Below are 25,834 nucleotides of genomic sequence, written 5' to 3'. Positions count from 1 at the left end.
ACAAGCTTCACCAGCCCCAAGAAATACCTCTGGTATATGGGGGATTGCCTGGTGGCGTCAGATCAGCGGAGCAGCCTTCAATCCTATTTGAAAAATCTGTTCAAATTGCATTGGACGGGAATGTGCTCTGAAGGACCTTAACAAATTGGAAGTCACTTGAACTGAGGGGAGGAGGAAGGGTGTTATCCCATTGGGTGTGGATCTTACTCAACAGTTCCATTAATGATGACAAATGGAGTAAATATTTTATTAATTAAATTAGCAGATAACACTAAATTGGCAGTTGTCACAAAAGCAATTGAAAAGCAAGAAATAATAAAGCAGAGACTGGAGAGGTTCAGAGTGTTTTTCATCTCACTCTACACTGTTTCACTCTGCAAGCCAGAGATGTCTGCTGTCTGCAGCAAATTAAGGGAAAACTTGTATTGTTGCATCTGAAAATGCTAAAGCTTGTTACACCAGCTGTTAGCTTGGATAAGCAACAGATTGCATATAAATCTTTATAACTTGCTTCTTATATATTTTTTTTCACTCTACAGAGCCAAATGAACCATTAAGACTAAGTTTGTTATAAGGAAAGAGTGAATCAGCTTGCTTTTTGACTTTGGAGATGTAGAAGGAACTTTGCGGTCACTGATTGTAATTAAAAGTTATTGTGTTGCAAATGTTTCCCTCCACAACCCAGCTCCCTTAATGGTGGGAAGGAAAGGTGAGTAGGTACTTGGTTCAGTCCATTTCTCAGGTTGGCAGCCAACACTAGCACTATTATCTGAGTCTTCATGTGGTGGACATATACTAGGAGAGAGTCCCATGAGCCCGAGCAACAGGAATGATAGCATGCTGAAACTTTGACAGCGGATCCACCATGGTGACATAAAAATAGACTGTTTTAAGTATTTCCTTTTTTCATTGCATGAGAGGCCAAGACTGAATTCTGCTAAGGACTATAATAGACAAGGGGAGCAGGCTAGAGCAATGTCACTTGGTTCAGGCATTGCACAAAAGCATGCACTAAAAACCAACAGTAAAGATTTAAAATTTGCCCAACAGGTCTACTACTACAATGGTATCAGAGATCTTGTCACAAAGGGTTTCTCTTTTTGAGTATTGAATGATTTACCCTGCAACTGATTTTCATACTAAAATATGCATTACCCTTAGCATTCACTTCAACAGGTTGTATTTAAAAACATTGATTTTTTTTAAATGTCAAGGAGAGTAATTACTGCTTATGTATAATTGAAACTATGCACAGCAACTTTTATTAGTACACAAGCTCCCTATTTATTTGACTCGTGAGTTGACATATTAAGGGGCTCAGCCCTTTACAAGATTAATCCATAAAACAATTTCATAAAAAGAAGTGTGGTCTAATGAGTTATGCTCTCAACTGGGAGACTTAGAGCACAAAAATTCTAATCCTGACTCCTACTTTAATTGCTTTTCTGATCTTGTGTCACAGTCACTTAATCTCTCTGCCTCATTTTTCCCATCTATAAAATGGATATAATTAATTTATACTGATTACTGGCCTCAGAAATGGATTGGTTATAAACATTGAATAAATGTTTGTCAACTATTTTGAAAATGTGCTTATTGAATGTGTTTATTGAATCCTACTGTACAAATCTGGTAGTTACTTTCTAATGTTAAATATTTAAGACATTTTAAAACCCCTTTCTGTTATTTTAAAAAATGATAATGAAGTCATTTGCCTTGGTGTTGACACTTTGCATATCTAATTTCATCTCAATGAGATGTGAAATGTTCAGCTCATAAAAATTGGAAAGTAGCTGGTAAAGGCAGCAGAGACAGAACTTCAGGTGTACCTTGTGACAATATGAACCATACAACTGAACACTGTATTTTAAATGCTGCATTTTTCTCTTTATATTTAGTTTCAATGCTGTTTCATAAAACTTAAATGATGATTGCTCAGTGTTATCTGCTATTTTAGACTACATATTCTATATTGTTTGCATTATAATGAAGTATGTTAAAGTAAGATTGTTTTCTGTCCAGGACCTGTATTAAAACAAAAGTTTTTCATGAAGCTATGTGTGGAGTAAAATTTTAGATAATATTGCAAACTATTGTTGTTTTAAAATTACAAAAGCCCCTCCTGAAACTTTTAGTCTCATTAATTGATTTCATTGCAATTCCATGCACATGAGGATTAGTGAGTAAGGGATATGGTATAGGACCCTATCTAAAAGCTAGGGCACATGGAAATGAGACAATATTGGATTTTCAGGGCTATTACTTAGGACCAAATTCAACACCCTTTGGAAGCAATGGGAATTGGATCAGGCCCTTAAAGAAGGCCCAATCTAATTAGAACTATCTTAGCCAGTAAAGCTAGTTGAATTGTTCATTGTGAAGAGTTTTTCTGATGAATTTTAGCTACTTTCTCCCTGTTATATGGAAGCACCTTTTTCTTATATATTGAATGCATTTAGAGTATTTACTGGTCTGCATCTTCACTGCAATCTCTGTCAACCACACACAGCTTTGTAGTTGTGTATACTTGGTTAGCTCCAGTTACAAATGTGTTTTCAGATGTTCTCTTGTCTGCCTCATTGGATGAACTGTGATAGGGGTACATGGCTGGCTCATGGATGTTTTTTTGTGGGAAGAGGGGGACATGCTTTCTTAAGTGTCCCACTCCAGTCTCAAATACAACACCCGATTTCATCTATTGGCCAAATGTATTTATTCAGTATGTACCCATCTAAGTTTTCTACTACTGCTTTTCCAGTTAAACACAGGCATCTATTGTCACCAAAAATGTAATTGTCTATACTGGTCATCTACCAAGAAGCCTAAGTGGAGTTTGGAGCCTGGAGGTTCCCTAGCAAAGTTCCAGCACAGAAAAGGGTCAGAGGCTGTTTTTTAAAAGGGAAATGTTGTCTAAGCCAAGGAAACCACTTCAATGCCAGAAAGAGAAGACCCAGCTAGAAAGAGTGGAAGTAGGAGGGAACTGGCTTCCCATAAGGTAGATAACCAAACCTGAGGATTCACACTGCTTATAATGACACTGAGGGGGATTGCATTCAAGAGTTTGTTGCTTTCCATAGATCTTTAACTCTCTGTGCTTTTTAAGAGTAAAGTGTTTGTGGATAAGAAATTCCTTTGAAAGGCCCGTGTTTCCTTGCTTTATGCCATGTTGTCCCTGAAGAGTGCAACTAGAAAACCAGAGGTCCCACTGCCAAATGGATTTGGTCATGGTGGGGGGGAACAGGGCAGAGTGTGCCTAAGCAACTTGGGGGCTTGGGAGGGATGTGCCACTGGTTCTAGGGTCTAGGTGGCTGGAATGTAGGGTCCCACTTCCCAAGAAGGCTGTCAGACACTGGCTCTGCACTTAGGAGTGAACTTGAGAGACCCAGAGCTAGAAGCACTGATCAGTCACTATCCAGATTCAGGGGACTTAGAAGCACATGGGTTCAGTAGCTGGATCCTGTTAGGAATCAAGACATAGGCAGTCTGATCTAGCAGTCAGAGCAGGAGTCTGGCCTAGCAGTTGAAGCAGGAGTCAGGAAATGGAATAGAGGGTCAGAAACTGGATGCCAAAGCCAAGAGTCAAGCAGAGTCAGAGCCAGGAATTGGAGTCAAGGGTCAGAGGCCGAATGCTCAAAGCCGAGAGCCTTGGTCGGAGCTGGGATTGATAGCTGATGGTCAGGAGTGACGTGTAGCAGTAGGAACCAAACATAAGGCAAGGATCAAGCACAGAGCAGGAGCAAGGCAGGAAATGGGAGCAAAAGTTGGCTGTAGATCATGAGGGACAGGCAAAGAGCAAAGTCCAATGCAGCAGCAACAGAGAGTCTGTGCAGTTACGCAGACAGACCATCTGGGTCACTTCCTGGCTTAAGTAGCAGTGGGAGCCAATCACGTGCTCCTAGGTCTTGGGTATTCTGATAGGACTTCCTGTGGGACCTCAGAACCCCAGACTGGTGAGGTACCTCTTCATCTGTCTCTCTTGGTAACAATGAGGGAGTATTGGAGACCCTGAGCCTCCACAGCTCTTGGTTCTAAACCTGCCAAAAGATCCGGATCCAATCATTAAGGGACTGGTGTCCATTCAAAGCGTGGGACTGGACTGGGTTATAACAGGAGATACTAAGACAAATAGTGGTGCAATATTTGAAAGCTCCCTTGGGGACAGAGGGCTTCTATCAGTCACAGCAAGTTCCAAACTAAACAACCCCCTTCAAGGATAAGACTATTCATTCCGACACTACCTTTATAAACATTCACTTTTAAGACGTAGATTATCTAGCTTTCTTTAACTCTAGAAAATAAATATTAATATATCTTTGGCTTCTGCTCACAGAACATTTATTAAGTCATAAAGTCAAACCCCTGTCTGACTTTGTAAGAGTTACATAGGGAAGAATTTCATCCAAATGTTCTGTTTCATCCAAACTGGCTATTCTGGAAGTGATTACAAGCCCAAAAAACTTTGTTTAGAAAAAACTGTTGAAGTTGCTAAGTGACAATTCAGTAACCTACAACATCATTTACAAAACCTAGATTCAAGCACAGAATGGAATAGTTAAGATAATAAATGTTACATTACCCACATGATAAAACAATGTTACTTGTCCCATGGGCAGCATAGAATTAGGGTGACCAGATGTCCCGACTTTATAGGGACAGTCCCGATTTTTGGGTCTTTTTCTTATATAGGCTCCTATTACCCTCCACCCCCATCCCGATTTTTCACACTTGCTGTCTGGTCACCCTATGTAGAATTCATGGTGTCCTTAACAATTCATTAAAATGCTTTTAAGTGCTTGAGTTTTACAGATGCTGAAATGACATTCATACTATTTAGTCACCTTATCCAGGGCAGGGTTGTTGTTGTTTTTCTTTGTTCGTGTATTTGAGAATTTCACAGGCTTTTTTTAATGGTGTGATGGTAAATGAAGACACAATTTATTTAAAATATTAAATAAGTAGGATGGACAGATCACCTAATTATTAAATTAGGTATGTGGGATGGAGAGATCACCTGATTATTAAATTGAAAGAATGAGTAGTACTATCCAAGATGATAAAGGTAGCTAAGATGCTTGGCTCATTCAAGCATATCCGGCAAGGTGCGAGAGTTCTATATAAGTTCTAATTAAGCCAGTCATGTGTTTACCACTGTGCGCAATTCAGCCTGCCTTTACTCCCAAGGTTGGTAGAAAGTGTAAAATAAATATATCAAAATGATTGAGCCCCATAATAAATTACACCTCTGCAGAGCCAAGACTGGAACACTGGCCCTTTAGCGCCAGAAGTACAGGCCTCAAACTAAAGGGAGAACTCTGTTAGTTGTCTAATAGAATAACACCTTTATGTTCTCTCTAAACTGCAACATAGTCATAGACACACGCACGCGTATCATGCCCAACTCTGCTTCCCACTGAAATCAAGGGCAAAAAATTCTCATAGGTACTAATGGGATTAGAATCAAGCCCAAAACTTATTAAAATCAATGGGAGCAGAAGTGGACCTAACACTATCCACAGCAAAAAAAAAAGAAGAAGATTTTGTTTACTTACAAACTACTTTCTTCAGACAAAGTGGTGCATGAGTTTAAGGAAAATGTAATTACATGGAAAGTATGAAGAGGCCATTTGTGAGTGAGAGGGAGGCAATTGTTAGACAAGAAGCAAACTTTCTTATCAGGGTAATTTTTGTAAATGATTTGTAATCCAGCAACAGTTTGATTAGTTTTCTTCAAATTTGAAAAAAATATTCTCTTTCAACTTCATAGGAACCCTGGCATTTTCAGACTAAACCCATTTTTCATTGTAACTGGCTTTACAATGGAAGCCAGTTTTGCCCCTACAAATTTATGAAAGCATCCAGAGGATTATTACTGATGAACTCATACCAAACTCCTGTTTTTATGTAAGTGTCTGTAACAATTAAAAAAGAAAAATACAAGAAATAAGTAAGGGTTAGGTCTCTAAATGGAAAGGAATTCAAAGTTTGTATGAAGCATCAGTTTGTTTTTAAGCATATTTCATCTTTTCTGCACGCAACATGGTAACAATGTATGAAGCTTTGTTTTGTGTACCAAACTTAACTGGAAGTAGAAGCAAATAGCTGTATTTACACCTTTATTTTTTTTTACTGATGTAACTGTTAGTCTAAACACTACAGTGCAGAAATAAGAATTTGGTAGTTGGCAAAGTTTTAAACAAGTAAAGAAACTCCATATTGCCTTAATTCAACATCACCTTTTTCCTCTTTTACTCTTTGTATTACTCCCCATATTTGTCATGATATACACAACTCTTTCTTCTTGAAGCCTCCAATCCTGCAAAGAGAATGAGCCACACAACCCCACTGGCACCATACAGAGTCCCATTGAAGTCAGGGGGCTCACCGTGAGTGCAGGGGTCCATCCTTATGGTCATGTTGCAGGATCAGGGCTTAAGACTTTAGTAGAACAATCCCATAAACTATCTGCTTGAGGTTTTCTTTTACCTGTTATTAAATAAAAGCACATCCTTCATATAAAATGGGATCACAGTCAGTTGGCAGACTTTGTGCTTTCGAGTATGCTTAACAAAGTTCTAAATAGTAAATGCAATGCAGGGATCTTATACACTGCTCATTTGTTTGGTGGCTAATATAAAAAATATTGAAGCTCACAAAGATATAGTATGTTAGAGTGAGCCAAAAATTAACAGATTATGCATTCTCTTTGGAATCCATTTAAGGAAGTTATGGGTGTAACTTCAAATTCTCTTTAACTTTGGTGAAAGCCTACTGTGGAATGTCCCTGGGAAAAGTTAAGAGAACAAAAGCTGTAAAGTAAAAAAGTATAGATAAAAAAATAACTGTGAAAAGGTCATAGCAACAGAACATCTCCTATGATTATGAGTCTGGGAAGGCATTCTTTTGCTCTGGCAATCTGCCAAATGAGTCCCCACAAAAAGGGTTCAGAAAAGAAGCTAAGTGCTGCAGCACCAAGATGAATCCCAAGAGGTGGCAAAAGAGGCAACTCACACAGTGACCGCAAAAGAGGTTGCAGATTTTTTTGTATTCAGTGGGGGGCTTCAAAAATATTTCACCTTTATTCTATCACTGACTTACTTGTCTTTAATAAATTAATACAATTATAATTTTAAAAAATGTTTAGGTTTTGAGGTGATAGGACATGGTGATTAGAATGACTGAAGAATTTATCTAATGATACTTATATTTTCAGCACTGTCATTTTGTTTGTATTTTAGAGCAAAATATCAGCAATTTAGGGCATTGTTTCAATTCTAGCTCATTTCAGAAGTAGTTGGAAGTTGATATTCGACAGCTGTTTGGTAGCCTATGGGAAATGAGTGGGTCTCAGTCCAGCTGACACTGTACTCTCTATGACTTGTTCCTATTGATGTTGACCACAAAGTCATGGTCAACAACTCTTCAAACTTATGTTCTAAATAGGGCTGGCTGGAAAACAAGAATTCCACCCTCTGTGTCTCCTGCACCCCTCCCCAAAAAAGGAGGTTAAAACTAGACCTTTCAAAAAGTTTTGTAAAACACACTCCAGAGTAGAGACCCACCTGGGATATGGGAGTCCCAGGTTCAAGTCCCCACGCCAAATCAAGCAGAGTGGGGACTTGAAACGGGGTGTCTTATATACTGAACCTGATCTACACTGGGGGGATCAATCTAAGTTATGCAACTTCTGCTACATAATAATGTAGCTGAAGTCGATGTACTTAGATCTACTCACCATGGTGTCTTCACTGCGGTAAGTCGATGGCTGACGCTCTTCCGTCGACTCTGCCTGCACCTCTCGCCCTAGTGGAGTACTGGAGTCGACGGGAGAGCACTCAGCGGTGTATTTACCACGTCGAGACTAGACGCGATAAATCGACCCCCGCTGGATCGATTGCTGCCCATCGATCCAGCCGGTAATGTAGACAAGCCCTGAGTGCCCTAACCACTGGGCTATTGGCTGCTCTGGGAAGTCTCTCCGACTGATTTCAGTAGAAGTATGACATTTAACATCATCTGAACAGCTTGCTCTATACTGAAATAATCCATAGTGTGACTCCATTGATTTCAATACTAGGGTGAATTTTCGTGTTGCACAGATCCACAGATAGTTAAGAGATCCACCATTAGGTCTTACTGACATTAAATTTCTGATCTACGTGTTAGACAATCCGTAGTTGGAGACCAAGAACATAACTTCCATAGTGCATCTGGATCTCTCTCCTGATATGGAAGCCCAGTTTATGGAAGCCCTCTGCTATGGTACTGGTAATAACAAAAGTAGATTTGTGATCTGCTGGAAAAACCCTACAATTCTCAAGCAGATCACAACTCATTTTTGCGAACTGTTTTGGTGTTATTACCTTTTTTAGATTGATCTGGTAAATTGGGAGCCTGGAATTTGTATCATTTAAGGCTTTTTTAAGTCCAAGATTCATAGCTGCCAAAAAAAGTAGACATATGCTTAACATCAAAACTGAAATGCAAATACATTCCATATACGCAAATAACATCTAGGCCTGTGGTTTTCGAACTTTTTTTCTGGGGTCCCAGTTGAAGAAAATTGTTGATGTCCTGACTCAACAGAGCTCAGGATGTGGGGTTTGGGGTGTGGGAGGGGCTCAGGGCTGGGGCAGAGGGTTGGGGTGCAGGGGTGAGGGCTGCGGGGTAGGGCCAGGAGTTAGGGGTTCAGGGTGTGGGAGGGGGCTCTGGACTAGTGCAGAGGGTTGGGGTGCAGGAGGGGGTCAGGGCTCTGTGGGGTGCAGGCTCTGGGGTGGGGCTGGGGATGAGGGGTTTGGGGTACAGGAAGGGGTTCCAGGTTTAGGGGGGCTCAGGGCTGGGGATTGAGTCACTGGGTCGGGGTGCGGACTTACCTCCGACGGCTCCCGGTCAGCAGCGCAGCTGGGGTGCAGAGACAGGCTTCCCTGTCTCTGCATCCCGGACTGCAGACTGCACTGCACCCTGGAAGCAGCCAGCACCAGGGCCGGCTTCTAGGCAGATGCATACAAGCGGCTTCACGTGACTCTTGCCCACAGGCACCGCTTCCCGACACCGCCAGGGAGTACGGAGCTGGTGCTCGAGGCAAGGGCAGCGCATGGAGCCTCTGGCACTCCCTGCCGAGAAGGCGGACCCGCTGCTGCCCGCTTCTGGGGCGCAGTGCGGTGTTGGAACAGGAAGGCACCAGCTTGCCTTAGCTGGGCAGCACTGCCAATGGGACTTTTAATGTCCTGGTTGGCGGTGATGACCAGAGTGACCCAGTACTGGGTCGCGACCTGAACTTTAAAAAACGCTGATATATGCTATATGTAATACTGTACTCCTGATTACTTGCAGAGTTGAGGTTCATGCATACAGAATATCTATCATGTCACAAGATTGCTTGTTCCAAGTAGCATAGCAATACTACTGAAGTCGCTTGAGAAGACCCCGCTGATAAAGAGTTTGTTCTTCTTATGGCAGAACAGATAGTGAAGAAAAGACTCAAGCGGAACCTCTCTCTAGGGAAGAAGAGGCTCAAGCAGACCTAAATAATGTCAACAGTGTAGCTATTCATCCATAGATGGCAATGAACAGGAGTTGAGATGGAAGGAAAACAATTATACCTAAAGAAATGGCAGCCTATCTTTTACTGGAAGCAGATTACAGTTTATACTGTAACTGTATAACCAGTTTGGTAGAAAAAAAGTGAGATTTGGTTTAGTGTGCTAACTATCCATCAGTCTCTCCTGCAACACAGGAAAATGTAGTCTCTGTGAAAGGAACTCTGTCTCATCCTAATAAGGTAGAGCTGTTTGCTAGCAACATAGTCTGGATGCCTTAAGTATGAAATAATGCAAGCCATTAGGAGAGCTGTTTCAGTGTGACTGATTAGCCGTATCATCTTTCCGTCAATAGCGAAGTATGATCATCATTGCAGGGTTATTTGTGATGAGCCATACGCAAGTGCTTTGCTCATATGCATGCTATATCTGAGTTTCATGTTACAAGAGAAGCCACTTAATGTCCTGGCTTACCCTTTTGCATTCCTCGAGTGTGAAAGAGCAGTGAAAAAGACCAGCCATTATGTTTGTGTAGTAATCAATTTGCTCCACAGGGAATGTAAAGTAATAGCATGTGTTTTATGTCTTTTTTCCTAGGTAATAAATTTACTCTGTGTCTTAGTTTGAACTGTGAAGTGTTTCCTCTGTTTCAATGATAATATGACATGGCTGAATTCTTTAGAATAGTAGTTTACAAACTTTTTAGGCTGCGTACCCCTTTCCAAATAATGTAGTCTACCGCGTACCCCCAGAGGCAACATGTGGGGGGCACACAAGGTCAAATGCACCCCCAAGATTTCTGCCTTCTATTTAGCAACAGCTTCTAGAGGTTTCCAAACTGTGGGGCATGCCCCATTAGGGGGCACAGAGGAACGTTCAGGGGGGCAAGCAGCGACACCAGGCAGCTCGGGCCAGCCCCACATGGCGGGGCTCGGAGACAGAGCACCACCTCTATCCCAACTCATCTCAGAGGGTTGCTCCAAAAAAGTTTGGAACTGAGCCCCACCCCTTTGAGATACAATTTTTGATTGCACTCCCCCCAACCCAGACAGGCTGGGTGACCCACTGAGGTGAGCCAGGGAGCGGAGGTGGCATTCCCTCCCCAAGCCCCGCCGCCTGGAGCTGGCCCCCTGGAATGTTCCTCAGAGCCTCACATTTTGAAAACCTCTGCTTTGGAAGTACTAAGTGAACAGGCGGCACCAGTACAGAGCAGAGCAGCAAAAGGCTTTCCTGTCCCGCAAAACTTTTCAAGATTTCAAACATTTTCCTGTTCCACATCTATATGAAACTGAAACCTTCTGAAATTTTCATGAAAAAGGAAAAAGAGCCCTTCCTCCCAGAATAGCCAATAATCCAGCAACTATGGGACTCCTCTCGGATGTGGGAGCCCTAGGTTCGAGTCCCTGCTATACCCAATTCAGAACAGGCTAATAAATAGGCTATGGCTATTACAGAGTACGTGGGGCTATTTTTTGAGCAGAAATTTCATCCTGCATCTGAGAACCCTTTTCTAATGAAAATTTTGTCAAAACTGGTAGATTCCAGCAAAAGTCTTTGGTTTTGACAAAAAAGCATTGAATTGAAAAATCCCTACTCAGCTCTAGTCCTGACAGCAGTGCTCCTGCCAACTGCTGAGCACAGGAGCAGCTGACTTACCTGTTGATGCTGCTGGAAGGAGATAAATGAGCTCTGCAATAATTCATGATGCTCCCTTATTTTAGAAAAAAGAAAAGGAGTACTTGTGGCACCTTAGAGACTAACCAATTTATTTGAGCATAAGCTTTCCTGAGCTACAGCTCACTTCATCGGATTCCATCCGGTTAGTCTCTAAGGTGCCACAAGTACTCCTGTTCTTTTTGCAAATACGGACTAACACGGCTGTTACTCTGAAACCTTATTTTAGAAGAGCTCTTTGTTTATTGATCTATTTATAACGGTCACTGCAGCTATTTTAGTACATTTTGAGGTGAGAGACAGATCTCAGCAACGACGTGAAGATAAGCAGTTGAAAACAGTCAATACAATATCTTAGGGACAGTGTTAATGGGTTGTTTCTAAAGTAGGCTCTGTGGGCTGTGTTGTGAGGGAGAGCTCTTGCAGTTCAGGCAGAAAAATAGTTTAGAAAAAAAGGTAGTAAATAAAGAGGAATATCACCCCTAAACTACCAAAGTTTTGTAAAGGCTCTTATTTTTTGCTGCCACATTCTGTAACACTTACAGGAGCAGGAATCCATTTCAAATTAATGGGAGTTTTGCTTAAGCACAGACTGCAAAAGTTGACTCTTCCTTTAAAAGTCTGTCTTGATTTGTGGACATAGTGAGCATTTCTTATCATTCCTTTCTGTGAGCAATACATAACATAGTACAGTTTGGGGCTTTTTTCCCCATTTACACCAAAATTCATTCAATAACGTACTCACATTTGCTTAACAGTTTTCATTAAGGGGTGGTTGGGTAGTCAGGTACTGCAAAGCCACTGTTGGAGATCAGCTTTTGCTTACACCCCACCTACATGACTTGGGGCATGTAACTCTATTAAACAGCACAAAGGCTTTGCTATTTTTAAAAAAGTTTTAATTTTTCAGGTACGTATATGCAAGAGAGAGAGAGATAGCAGTTGGAAACAATTTACTCTGAAGGTGAAATAGCATGTGATATGGATCTGTCAGGTGAATTCAAGAGCATCAAAATACAATCAAAAGAATGTTAATCAAATAGCACAGAAATAACATGGTTCTTAAACTGTGATCTGTGAACAAAAAAAGAAAACCATGTGTTTATATCCAGCTTGCATTCCTCCCCCCACCCGCCCCGGAGGCTGTTAGTTTGTCCATTGTTATGAGTTCCTAAATTTGGGGCACAATTCACTTTTAGACAACTGGAAATTCCACAGTGGGGCACCTCACACACAGAATGAAAATATTCACAGTAGAATAACCCTACCTTCATCCCAAATCTTTGCCCCATTCAGAGCTGAAAATTTGATGGACAAACTGCCAAATGCAGGATCCACATGAGGCAATGTCCCAGCCTATACAAAGACATTCCTGTTGGTCCCACAAAACAGCAACAAAAGGCAGGAGTTTGAAGGATGCTTTTAGAAGTGCCTTTAATAATGAGTACATATAGAACTAAGGCAGGTCACCTAGAGCCCTCCTTCTCTTTTTTGTAAGCCACCTACCAGATGTCAGGTGGTAATGACTTTGTCCATTTTCTACTAACCTAGGCATTCATACAAGTGGCCTAGAGGTTGCAATCTAGTCTGTAGCTCATTACCAGTTCTTTAAGCCATGCGGTCCTATGTGGAGAAAGTCAAAAGCAAAAGCAGTGATGATGTAACAGAGTATTGTAGGCTATGCCACTTGGTTTAATTTGCAAGTATACATTTTTCTTTAATTTTGCTCAATTCTGTGGGAAAATATGAAATTTACCAAAAGACAACTCACTGTAAACATCAAATCTGTTATGTCCTACCACATTTCAATTAATTTAGACTAAGGTTTTTTTTAAAAAAATATTCAAAATAGGTACCATTGTACTGCAGTTATAAAGCACAGTGTGCGAAGAATCACAACCCTATTTCTCTGTTTGGCACCCAATAAAAAATTCAGTATTTCATATTTCAGAGTGACAGTCACAAAAACACTGCAGTTGATTAAACAGAGTAATTAGATTACGTTCTCTTATTTTGCTGTTTCAAGGATCCATCAAGATTAGTTTAGAGTAGACATCTACAATTCCCATTGAATTCAAACCTGTAACGTAGAGATCTCTCACCACTGTTTAAAGAGAACCCCGATAATAAGAAATACATTAAGTAAGCTCACTCCCAGTAGTGTCACTGAACTCTAGAGTTATCTCTATACCTCAGAGAAGCTATGAATATATGACATAGGAACTAATGGTATGGCAATTGTTTCTAATCTACTTTTAAGATAGGAATAATTCTTATTATTATTACTACAATTATTTAAATTTGGTTCTAGTGTACTAGGTAATTGTTAAGTTCCTAGTATCTATGCACATAGAAATACCTAATATACTAGGAGAGCAACTTCGTGGAACTGTTGATGGCTACATAGAATGTGTCTACATGAACAGAGATGTACTCCAGTTCTATTAACAAAAATAATTTAATTTAAAAACGCTCTTTTGCACTTTGTGGTAAAGCAGCAAGTCTTTGGCCTCAGAGTGGAACGGAAGTGAAATGAATCCATATCTCTGCATGCCTGTCTAGACAGTACCAGTATAGTACTTTTGTACTAGAGTATAGAAGACATCCTGGTTAAGTCTAAAGATGAGCAAACTAGGTCTTTTAGGTCATGATGTTCAACACAGGTATGCAGTTCATGTGATATATCACAACTCAACTAGCTATTCCCACCTTTCATATTTTTAAAATTTAAGTAGGCAAGTGCCTCTTCATTTGTAGTAATAAAAGTTTACCACTAATATTCTTCCACTTGTGGACCATGGTATCTCTGGGCATCAGACTGTACTATTTGACTGTATGTATACATCTAAAAGTGTTTGTCGAACAAATATAGGAGGCATGTGCCTAAAGTAATCCAACCATCAGGTATGTCTGTTTGGTACATTATTCAATAAAACCACTGCCGAAAGCTTTCTGCCTTCTACTCTCTCTCTACTACCAAAGTGAAGAACACAGCCAGCAAAAACACTGTAGTATTCACTACAATTCTGAAACACCATTTTTTAGAATTTTTTACCCTCGACTGTCATCAGAACTGATAGCTTGTAGGAACTTTTTGAAGGAGACCTCCTCCCATCTCTCTCATGCCCCATCTCCGCCCACACTACTTTTCCAACCATGTTAGCAAACAAAATCTAGTTCGTGTAGAAGGGCAAAGACACAGAAAAACCTATTTTTAAAATGTTTGGGGTTTTATTCTATCTCAAACATGATTTTGGCCTGCTCAGGAGGCCTAATTCTGTTTTCATTCACACCAATGTAAATCTGGAGTAACTCCACTAAATGGAGTTAGTCCAGTTTTATACTGGTGTCACAGACCAGAATTTGCCCTAGTGCCTCTAAACCAAATATAATGACATAGTGCAGTGCCAGGAGAGAGAGATCAAAGGAATAGCTGAGAATGATTCCTTAAGCAGAATACCATCACCTCTTCCCTAACTCCTGAAAAGCAAGTTCTAGTTGGTAACTGGAGAAGACAGAGGATATTTAAAGGTGATACACAGGTTGTAATACTAGTGCAAGATTTCTGGAGTTTCTGAACATTTATTCTACCCAGAGCATTTTAATACATTTGATAGCAGCAGATATATATTTTGTGTAAACTGTTAACACTCCACAATCCTCTCCATTTTTACAAGCAGCAGGGAGCTGAAATCCATGGAACTGGCTGGGACAGATGATTAACAGGGTGGCAGACCAGATTCTGCAGCCTGCTCATTAGACTTCATAGACACCCCTTTACAGGAGCTTCTTTGGTATCCTGATCCCTAGTTTGGCAGGAGGGGCAGAATTATCTTCACAGCATGCTCCTCTTACCCAGACTCACAAGGCAACATATCCAATTAGAACATAGCCAATTAAAGAGACAGGGAAAACTTTAGATAGACAGAATGTAATAATCCAAATGGTATTTCATCTGGAAAGTGGGGTAAACACCCCTATCTGACCAGGACTCATGTTTCATCTAAAGAGCAGAAAGCTTCACATAAAAATTTTTTTTGTGGGGGTCTATTTGACAATTCACTAATGAATAAAAACACTGTATGTTCAACTATGTTTTGTTGATCTGAAAAATAATGGAAAATGTCTGTTTTTTCTAAGTTTGCAAACCTTTCAGTCCCCCATTTATTGGTACATCTTTAACTTTATTACAAAAATGCAGAGAAACCAATTAAAGATAATATTAAAATGACAGTCTTTAGAAATGAACAAATAGTATCCTTGAAATATTATATGTCAATAACATTTTATAAACATAACAGATCTTTTTAAAAAAGGATAGGAAACACTGCTCAGTGCATGAAAGGTGCCAGAGTTTTTAGCTGGCATTTACACAATGCATGCTTTTCTGATGAGAGTGGTGAGACAATGAGATGCTAATATCAGGCCATAATATGCCAGTGATGTAAAAGGTCTGTGACATTCTGGATCCTGAATCTTAACTACCCACTGTACTCTTTCACAATGGCACAGAGAGGAGTGTAGCTTAAGACAAAGTGGTAACCATCCAGCTGGCAAGAGAATAAGATGAGTGATGGCTACCAACGTGCTGGGTAGAAATGCATTCTCTGGTGCTGTTAAATTATTCTTCATGGCATCAGCAATGCAGAGATGGCTTTGTTTGCCTTTTATATCTTTTTGCAGAAGCTAGAATAAGCTAACAAATGCTAAATAAGTCAGAGAGAAAAAAATACTCAACATATTCAGAAATGCTGCTTGGAAGCACAACAACTAGGGTTTCTGTTTAAAAATAAAAAGAGGAATAATACTTTGCATTTATATATACTTTGCATTTCATCTGAGGACCTCAGAGTACTTCACAAGCATTTACTATTTAAACCTCATGAGCCCTGCATGATGGGGAATCGTGAAGCACAATGCCGCCTAGTGTTTCCACATGGGGAGCGTGGCTCCATAGTGTCACTTGCCCAAGCTTGAACCTAAAAAGCACTGTCTGGTCCTAAATTGTTTCGATTTGATTCAGTGGGGGAAGGGCCCCTGTTGCATTGACACAGAATTGTTCTGTTCCAGAGTTAGGGTCCATAAACTAATGTATGAATTTTAAAAGCAAGCAGTAAACTCCACACCTCACTTTTCTTCATACACCTCCCTCTTACACCTCGGAAAAGGACCTAGGGGTGACAGTGGACGAGAAGCTGGATATGAGTCAGCAGTGTGCCCTTGTTGCCAAGAAGGCCTATGGCATTTTGGGATGTATAAGTAGGGGCATAGCGAGCAGATCGAGGGACGTGATCGTCCCCCTCTATTCGACATTGGTGAGGCCTCATCTGGAGTACTGTGTCCAGTTTTGGGCCCTACACTACAAGAAGGATATGGATAAATTGGAGAGAGTCCAGCGAAGGGCAACAAAAATGATTAGGGGTCTGGAACACATGACTTATGAGGAGAGGCTGAGGGAACTGGGATTGTTTAGTCTGCAGAAGAGAAGAATGAGGGGGGATTTGATAGCTGCTTTCAACTACCTGAGAGGTAGTTCCAGAGAGGATGGTTCTAGACTATTCTCAGTGGTGGAAGAGGACAGGACAAGGAGTAATGGTCTCAAGTTGCAGTGGGGGAGGTTTAGGTTGGATATTAGGAAAAACTTTTTCACTAGGAGGGTGGTGAAACACTGGAATGCGTTGCCTAGGGAGGTGGTGGAATCTCCTTCCTTAGAAGTTTTTAAGGTCAGGCTTGACAAAGCCTTGGCTGGGATGATTTAATTGGGGATGGGTCCTGCTTTTGAGCAGGGGGTTGGACTAGATGACCTCCTGAGGTCCCTACCAACCCTGATATTCTATGATTCTTACTCACCTGTCCACATAAGGAAAGGGACCAAAATATGACACAGCTTTCCTTCAGCCCTAGGCTTTCCCATGCCAGTGTTTTGTAATATTCTGATGTGGATTTCCACACAAGTTCATAAAATGGAAATCCAGCTTTTTTTTGCTGTCCTTCACTGTCTGTGTTTTAAACATACCATCACGTTCTCCTAAGTAAGAATCATTGTATCTAGCCTTTTATGCTCTCTCTTCTGAAGGAAGTGTGTTTACATATGTGGTGGTTAGATAGATGCCTCAAGTTCCATATGAGCCATTCCATTCTAAAAGCAGAATTTATATTCATTTAAAATATTTCTGTGGTGCCCATCACTATGAAAGCTAGCAAGTATCTTCTGATAATGCTACTCTGAAATACCAGATATCCCAATGCAACTTTTCCCATGCTTTTTTGGAGCAACAGCATTCTTTCCCTGTTTGAGGTAAAGAATTTGTTTTTTGTTTGTTTTCCAGTTTTGTTTTCCAGTTTCCCACTGAATCATGCTCCAAATGCACTCAATGAACCGACAGTATTTTGAGCAGGAAATGGAATCCACCCCTTCAGATGCTCTATAAAGGCAAATGCTCAATTAATTAATAAAGTTCATTTTCACTCCCTAAAGCAGCCACCCACCCAAGCAGATGTTCAAATACACTCACTCTAAAACAGGAAACCCACTCTGATGCAAATGCCTCTCACCAACTGTCAACCCACAGTTAAAGTTGGAATTAATGAGGTATCCTTGTTTTGCTGTCCATAATGGCATGACTGGAGAATGAATAATCTATTTCTTTTCTTTTTAAAAACAGTCAGTCACAATTCAGTTCTAAAACATTCATTTTTATTTTTTTATTGCCATAAACATTTTACTATAATGTCATTTTCCTAATGAGCCAAATTCAGACACAAGAATGATTTCATTTGTGTGACCAAAATGTGTAAAATACACTTCCTCTGACTTTGGCACAAAGATCAAAGGAAACTGCTTTTTTGGGTATGTCTACACTGCAATTAAAAACCCGCGGCTGGCTTGTGCCAGTTGACTCGGGCGAAGGGGCTGTTTAATTGTGGTATAGATGTTTGGACTCAGGCTGGAGCCCGAGCTCTAAGACCAGTGCTCGGGCTATAGCCAAAGCCCAAAAATCTACTCCGCAATTAAACAGCCCCTTAGCCCGTGTCAGCTGGCACAGGCCAGCTGCGGGTGTCTAATTCCAATGTGGACATAACCTTTGTGTCGCTTACATTCCACTTTATAAAAGAGATGCCACTTCCAAAGGGGAAAGAAAGTTTGTTCCTCAGAAAAGCCTGAGGAAATACCACAGTCTTATCATTTCAGCTTATTTTTAGGTAAACTTAACACTGATTTATAGTGTAAGACATATGGATCAATCAATATACAGAGGAGTCATTCAAAGACTCATTTTGAGTAGTGTACCCTGTAGTGAGTAGTGCATGTTACATCAATCAAGTTAGAAATGCCTGCAAATGTACACTCTTTTTATATGTGCTGCCTACTTTGGATGTAATGAGAGCTGGGTAAAAAATTTTGTCCAAAACCTTTTACAGAAAAAAATTTAGATTCAGTGATACTGAAACATTTCATGAATTTGTGTTGATTTCACTGAATTGTATTGGTTGGAACCTTCCCCTCTTCTCTACCCCCCTCTCAAAATTGAAACATTTTGTTCTGAGATTTTTGAAATAAACATTTCAATTTGAAACACTAAAGAAACTTTTTTGTCTGGAAATTTCATTTAATTTTCAAAAATGTTCAAAATCAAAATAAAACATTTTGTTTGACCTATAATTATTTTTTCTCCCTGACTTTTTGATTTGCTGAAATATTTTTGAGATTTTTGCTTTGATTTGGCCTGACCATCATTTTTTTTCAGTGTATTTTTTAGAATGGTCAGAAAACAAAAAAATCTTTTCTTTGCCCAGCTCTGGTAATCATATATTATAACATTTAATAATATATGATATATTATATGATATATATGATATAAGAGGAACTAGAAGCCTGATTCTAATCTCACTTACATGTGTGTCACTCCATTGTCCTAAGTGAAGCTACTCTAGATTTATGTTGGGGTGAAGTCAGATTCAGGTTATATATCTATAGAGTCATATCCTGCTGTGATTTATGTCCTGTGCAATCTCACTGACCTCAGTGGATTTGTTTTGGGTGTAAATGAGGACAGAATTTGACCCATAGTTGGCATTTTCTTGGGGCTACACATAAGCGGCAGGGCACTGACTTCCTACATCCAAAACTTCCAGAACTTGTTAGTCAGGTAGAAATGTACTTTCTCTCCATAGCTATGGCATCCTTAATGCACCCCTCACAGTAACCACCCCACCCACATCATTTTTTTTAATTCTAATGATCAGTGATGCATACAAAAGCTGGACGTTCAGTTAAGCCCCCAAAGTTTAGCTCCTTAGTTAAAAATGTACTGGCATTTTTGTGGTCTGTTTGTATTTGTGGCAATTGTACCTGTGGTATTTCCCCATTACAAACACGTACAATGGAACCTGAACTAAAATGTGAAAGAGCAACCTCTGATCTGTACCCTAAAAGGATACAGATACTTTGTATGGGGGTAATTTGGGGGCACATTCTCTTGGCTGTAGACTATAGACCACAAGTTGCTGCTCATGCTAAATGACATTTTTTCTCTTTAGTAACTTCTTAGTGGTAAGGAGCATTGCCTAGCGTCCACTCACTCACACAGGTATTTTAGTTATAGCCATGTCTATGACATTCCTCACCACATTACCTGAGGCACCTTTCTTTTTTCTCATACAAAGTTTCTTCTCCTGATGAATTCTTCCGAGGCTACCTGGCTGTCTTTCAGAAGAAAAACAGTCCTGCTGCTGTAGCTGCATCGTGTTACTGTCTGCAGTCAGGCACTTCCTCCCCACTGCCTGCACTTCCTAAAATGATTGACAACAAGAAATTAAATAAAACCAGGGATTATGCTAAGTAGCTGTGTAGCCCCTTCTAATTCCATCACCACCTCTAACAAAGTGTCCAAGATTCTGCATGCTCAGACCAACTCTTTGGCCCTTTCTCCTGACTATGACCTCATACCAAGGCCCTGATGCACCTTCCACTGCTTTCCAAATTCATGCAGTTCTGTGTCCTCTAGAAATCCCCTTACATGGACAGGGAAACCAGCAGCTGAAGAACTAACTTCCAACAGTGAGAGGGGGTTGGTGTTTACTGTATTCAGTCATTGCTGTGGTGGGTTGATACTTGAATTAGGGCTCATTCGTACTGGAGACATGCATTGTGTTAAAAATGTGTTAGCTGGTCGAGGTTAACATATTTTTAAACATTACTGTCCTTGTTGACAGTAAAGGATACATAGTATTTAACCTTGTGTTAGAACCTTTTATAACAGGAAGCATTTTTTCAGTATAGACAGGCCTTAGACAGGACTGCAAATGAAGAATAATGCTTTGGCTGGAAAGTTATATAGTGCAAAGCCTTTGGAAATACTAGGCCCTGTGCTGCTGCATAGATTGTAGGCTGCCATTGATGCAGGAAATAACGCAAGAAGAGGTTCTCATGCTATCTTCATTTCACTTCCTGCTTTTGGTCAAGTTGGCACTGTCATGATAATAATCTCTCCCGTGCCATTTCCTTCTAGTCCAAAACCAGACAGTACCAGTTAGCTAGAGAAGTGAATTAAAGCTATAAACATTTGAAACAACAAACGGTAAAGCAAGATCTGAGGTTTGTTTTGACTCTGGTTTGAAATGTCTTGCCTATCCGTAGTTTAATTGTACTGTTCACTCCAGAGCTGTGGCAGGCGGTTGCATTCTATGTAAAAACAGTGTGCTCTTTCTTGACTCCACATTGCATAATACATAGCCTCATTCCTCCCCACTAGGTGTCTCTGACAATGTAATTTTCCTTCATCTCACATAGAGTAATTGGGGCTAGATTCACAAGGGAGTCTAACTGCCTCTTTAGCTGCCTAAGGCCACCCTTTAGGTGCCACAAAATCACCACTCAAATGCTGCCTAACCCAATAGGCAACTACGCTGCCACTGCTAAAGTTCCTTAGGCACTTAAATTTCTGCTTGTGGCACAGCTCCCTAAGTCCTGACCCCATTAGCTGTTTCGAACCCTACCTCAGACCTAGCTAACACCCAGCAGGATTCACAAACTAGCCAGTCCCATGCCTATCTCAGCTGGAGGGCCCAACCCAGCAGCCAACTTCTGAGCACATCTAACCTGCACAAAAGACAGCTGGGGAGGAAGAGATGCTCCCTTTATCTTCAATAGCCTAGTGGTTAGGGCACATAGCTAGGAGACTCAGGCTCAAATACCCATTCTGCCTGATTTGGAGCAGGGACATAAACCCTGGTCTTCCCCTTCCATGTAAGTGCCCAAACCCCTGGGCTATTGGGTATTCTGGGGTGGCACTCTTTCCTATTGAAGCAATTCCACTTTGTATGAACTACTTGACTAGTCACTAGAGCAGGGACTGTAACCCAAGTCTCCTCCCTCCCACGATAGTGCTCTTGCCACTGGGCTATAGTGTAATTCTCACTCTCTCTGGTCCAGTAACTACTTAAATATTTCATACATAATGGAAGTTTCAACAGGAGAGATTCAGCAAGCACCACCCCAGTGCTCAGGACTCTCATCTGGGAAGAGGGAAAACTGGGTTCAAGTCCCTCTTCCCAATCAGGCAGAGTGGAAATTAGAATCTGGATCTCCTCTGTCAGCTGAGTGCTTTAACCAGTGGGCTATTGGGTATAAAGGGAACCCCAACCCCATTTTTCATGAGAAAGGAATGACCGAGCTTAGGCACCTAGCTCCAGGAGGGTTTATGACTGAGAATCCTGACCAGAGCTAGGTGCCTTCCTCTAGCCCAGAGTTAGGTGTCCAACTTCCTAATAACTAAGGCTGCAAGTCTGTCATGGATTCCGTGATGTCTGCAGTGGCTGGTGCTGGCTCAGGGGCTAGAGGCCAGCAGCAGCACTTTGGGTGTGTGGGAGGGGGCTCAGGGCTAGGGGCAGAGGGTTGGAGAGTGCAGGGAGGTGCTTACCTTGGGGCTGGGGGCTCCTTAGCTCCCACTGGCATGGCCCCTCTGCAGCTCCTAGGTGGTGGAGGGGCGGGGGGGGTCTCTGTGCTGTGCGCTGCCTGTGCCCGCAGGCCCCGCCCCCGCAGCTCCCATTGGCTGCAGTTCCTGGTCAATGGGAGCTGTGGCAGCTGGCACTGGTGACGGGAGCAACAGAGCCTATGCCCTGGCCCCTGCCTCCCACCCTAGAAGCTGCAGGGATGCGGAGCTGGATAGGAAGCCCCTGCCAGCCCCACCAACCCCCATACAGCCTCAGCACCAGCAGGGGTCCCAGGCCACAGCCCCCCACCCAAGTTTTAGTCAGGGCAGGTATTTTTAGTAAAAGTTATGGACTGGCCATGGGCCCATGAATTTTTGTTTATGGCCTGTGATCTGTCCATGACTTTTATTAAAAATACCCATGACTAAAACGTAGCCTTACTAATAACTAACTGAGGTGGCTTCCCAGTCAGCATGCTGGCTTCTGTGGATCCCATTCTTAGCCACCTAGTTTTTCCCATGCATTGAATGCATAGGGAGACTGACAACTAACTCAGGGTTGTGAATTCCACTGAGTGGCAGGGCACTGGCAAGCTTGTGCGCAGTAAAGCAGCTTTCTGCGGTGTAACTCCTGAGGTGTACACACTGACAAGCCACTTAATGCGCAGAAACTGTGCAGTTTCAGCACTGTAAAAAAACCACCCCGAGAGACGTACAGCTTTCTGCGCTGGGGGTACAGCGCCACGGTGCCAGTGTAGATACCCTGTTCGATTACAGCGCTGCAATTCGCCTCTGGGAGGTGTCCCACAATGCCTGTTCTTGCCTCTCTGGTCATCAGTTTGAAATCTACTGCCCTGCCCTCAGGTGACCAACTGTCATCCCCACCCCGTAAATTCCATTGGAATTTTGAAAGTCCCCTTCCTGTTTGCTCAGTGATGTGTGCAGTGGTCTCAGCTCATCTTTCCAGGTGTCCATGTGGGGACAGGAATGGTTATCAGCCTCACCCCCCACAGTGCTGGCTCTCCCCAAGAGCCACGTGCCCAGTGTACAGTAGGGTTTGGGAACACTGATTTCCCCTGCCCCCGCAGCTACTCACCATTTTGGGGGTCTTGTGGCTCATGTGTGCTTGCCTGGGGCCAGCCAGTTAGTGACAGGTGTGTGAGTACTGCCTGTGTTTTAAAGCACTGAATCAGTGTTGTCTGTGCTGCAAACAATACTGCTTCTGTAAAACGTCGTATTTAAACTTCACAGAGATGACCTTGGGAGCCCAGCCTCCCTCTTTGTTATCACCAGCTGAACGGCTGCACAGAATTAGAAAGCGGCAACAAAGAACTGAGGACTTTCTGTATGAGGTTATGATGCACTCTGTGGCCGACAAACAGGAATTGAAGGAGTGGCGAGACAGCGAGAAGAGGGACAGAGAGGAGAATGTGGCACGCCAGAATGAAGCCACAGAGCGGCTTTTAAACGTTATGAAGCTCCAAGCGGACACGCTCCAGGCGATACTAGCACTGCAAACCAAGTAGCCTCACGCTCACCCTTCCCTGCAGCCACCGTCACAAAACTCTTTCCCATGCACCCCCCCAGACACCGTCAACACACTCTTATCCACCTCCTGGCTCCAGTCTGTACCCATGGCATTCCACTCCTGCCCCGTCACAGTCCAGCCCTGCGGACTCCCAGTACCCACTGTGCTCAACACCCATTCCTCTTCAGGTTAGCCCTTCTGAACTACAGTACCCGCTGCACTGTATTCCAAAGAAGAAAGTTGGATATGATCCCTGGACATACACAAATGCTTAACTGTCCCAGGACCCCACCTCCTCCTGGGACCTTCCCTTCCCCCATCCTCCTCAGTGCTGATATGTTTTTTTTGTTTGTCTCTCTCCTCCAGTTGTTGTTTTTTAATAAAAGAATTGTGTTGGTTTGAAAGCAATCTTTATCCTATTAATTGAAAGCAAACAGAGCCCTGCAAAGCAACAATTATCTTAAAGCTTTATAGTACATCGTCTGCACCAATCCAAATCACCTCCTAGCTTTACAAGCACTGCACTCCCAATCATAGCAAAAAATATTAGTGGCTTTCAGCTTCAAATTGCTGCCTCAAGAGACCCCTGACCCTGGCCCCGTGCTGCACCCCATGGTCTAATAGCCATGGTCTCTGGCTGTTCAAATTCAGCCTCCAGGCGCTGAGCCTCAGTGGACCAGCCCTGAGTGAAGCTTTCACCCTTCCCTTCACAAATATTATGAAGCGTACAGCATGCAGCTATAAGCATAGGAATATTGTCATCAGCCAGGTCCAGTTTCCCATATAGGCAGTGCCAGTGGGCCTTTAAACGGCCAAAAGCACACTCAACAGTCATTCTGCACTTGCTTAGCCTGTTGTTGAAACTCTCCTTGCTGCTGTCAAGGTGCCCCGTGTATGGCTTCATAAGCCACAGCATTAAGGGGTAGGCAGGGTCTCCCAGGATCATTTCGACTTCTCCTATAGTGATCTTCTGGTCCGGCAAGAAAGTCCCTGCTTGCAGCTTCCTGAACAGGCCAGTGTTCCAAAAGATGCATGTGTCATGCACCTTTCTGGAGCAGCCTACATTAATGTCTGTGAAACGCCCACGGTGATCCACAAGCGCTTGGAGAACCATAGAGAAATACCCCTTCCGATTAATGTACTTGGTGGCTAGGTGGTCTGGTGCCAGAATTGGAATATGTGTGCCATCTATCGCCCCTCTGCAGTTAGGGAAGCTCATTTGTGCAAAGCCATCCAAAATCTCACGCACGTTGCCCACAGTCAGGGTCTTCTGGAGCAGGATGCAATTAATGCTCCTACACACTTCAGTCAACATGAGTCCAACAGTCTACTTTCCCACTCCGAACTGGTTAGCAACTGATCAGTAGCAGTCTCGAGTAGCCAGCTTCCACTGTGTAGTCGCCACACGATTCTCCAGCGGCAAGGCAGCTCTCATTCTCATGTCCTTGCATCGCAGGGCTTGGGCAAGCTCATCGCACAGTCCCATGGATATGGCTTTCCTCATCTGAAAGTTCTGCAGCCACTGCTTGTCATCCCAGACCTACATGACGATGTAATCCCACCACTCAGTGCTTGTTTCCCGAGCCCAAGAGCAGCGTTCAATTGTGGTCAGCACCTCCGTGAATGCCACAAGCAATCTTGTGTCATAGCTATTACGTGTGGCAAGATCATTGTCGCACTCCTTTTGCCTTTGTAGTTTAAGGAATAACTCCACTGACACTTGTGATGTGTTAGAGTGAGCAGCACACTGGTCAGCGGTTCAGGATCCATTCCTGCAGCCTGAAGAGGCAGAGTGCACAGTACACAAGCTGTTGAAAGATGGCGCCAAATGCAGACGGAAGCACAGGAATTGCTAGGATGTGAAGCAATGCATCATGGGGCATTGGGACAGGACCCATGATGCCCCACGACTCCCACAACTCTTAGCGGCAGAAGAGGAAGAGATACTCTGTAGGATAGCTGCCCAGAGTGCACCACTCTGAATACTGCTTCAAGTGTCGCAAGTGTGAACACACTATTGTGCAGGCAGCTGACAGTGTGAACACACAACAGTGGTTGCCCTTCAGAGCTCTCTGAGCGGCGCTGTATCTGCTGGTGCTGTAACTCTGCCAGTGTAGACATACTCGAAAAGTTAGGTGCTGCAACACTCAATGACCCCCGTG

General features: G+C 42.4%; 1 protein-coding gene across 8 annotated transcripts in view; it reads right to left on the bottom strand.

Moving 5' to 3' along the window:
• Positions 1 to 25,834, bottom strand: part of PCGF5 (polycomb group ring finger 5) — a 149,280-nt gene that overhangs the window by 43,210 nt on the left and 80,236 nt on the right. For 6 of the 8 annotated variants that reach the window (XR_012160028.1, XM_078853832.1, XM_073353828.2 and 3 more), the window contains one exon: positions 19,847 to 20,003. The exons of the other annotated variants lie outside the window; for them this stretch is intronic. Coding sequence is in view for 5 of the 6 variants with exons in the window: in XM_078853832.1 (XP_078709958.1) it covers positions 19,847 to 20,003 (157 nt within the window). In the remaining variant the exon portion in view is untranslated. The remainder of the gene's footprint in view (positions 1 to 19,846; positions 20,004 to 25,834) is intronic. 8 annotated transcript variants of the gene reach the window in all.

Source organism: Lepidochelys kempii, chromosome 7 (assembly GCF_965140285.1).
Source record: "Lepidochelys kempii isolate rLepKem1 chromosome 7, rLepKem1.hap1, whole genome shotgun sequence".
In the NCBI taxonomy this organism is placed as follows: Eukaryota; Metazoa; Chordata; order Testudines; family Cheloniidae; genus Lepidochelys; species Lepidochelys kempii.
The sequence above is the reverse complement of the archived record's forward strand: the minus strand, read 5'-3'. Positions and strand labels throughout refer to the sequence as shown.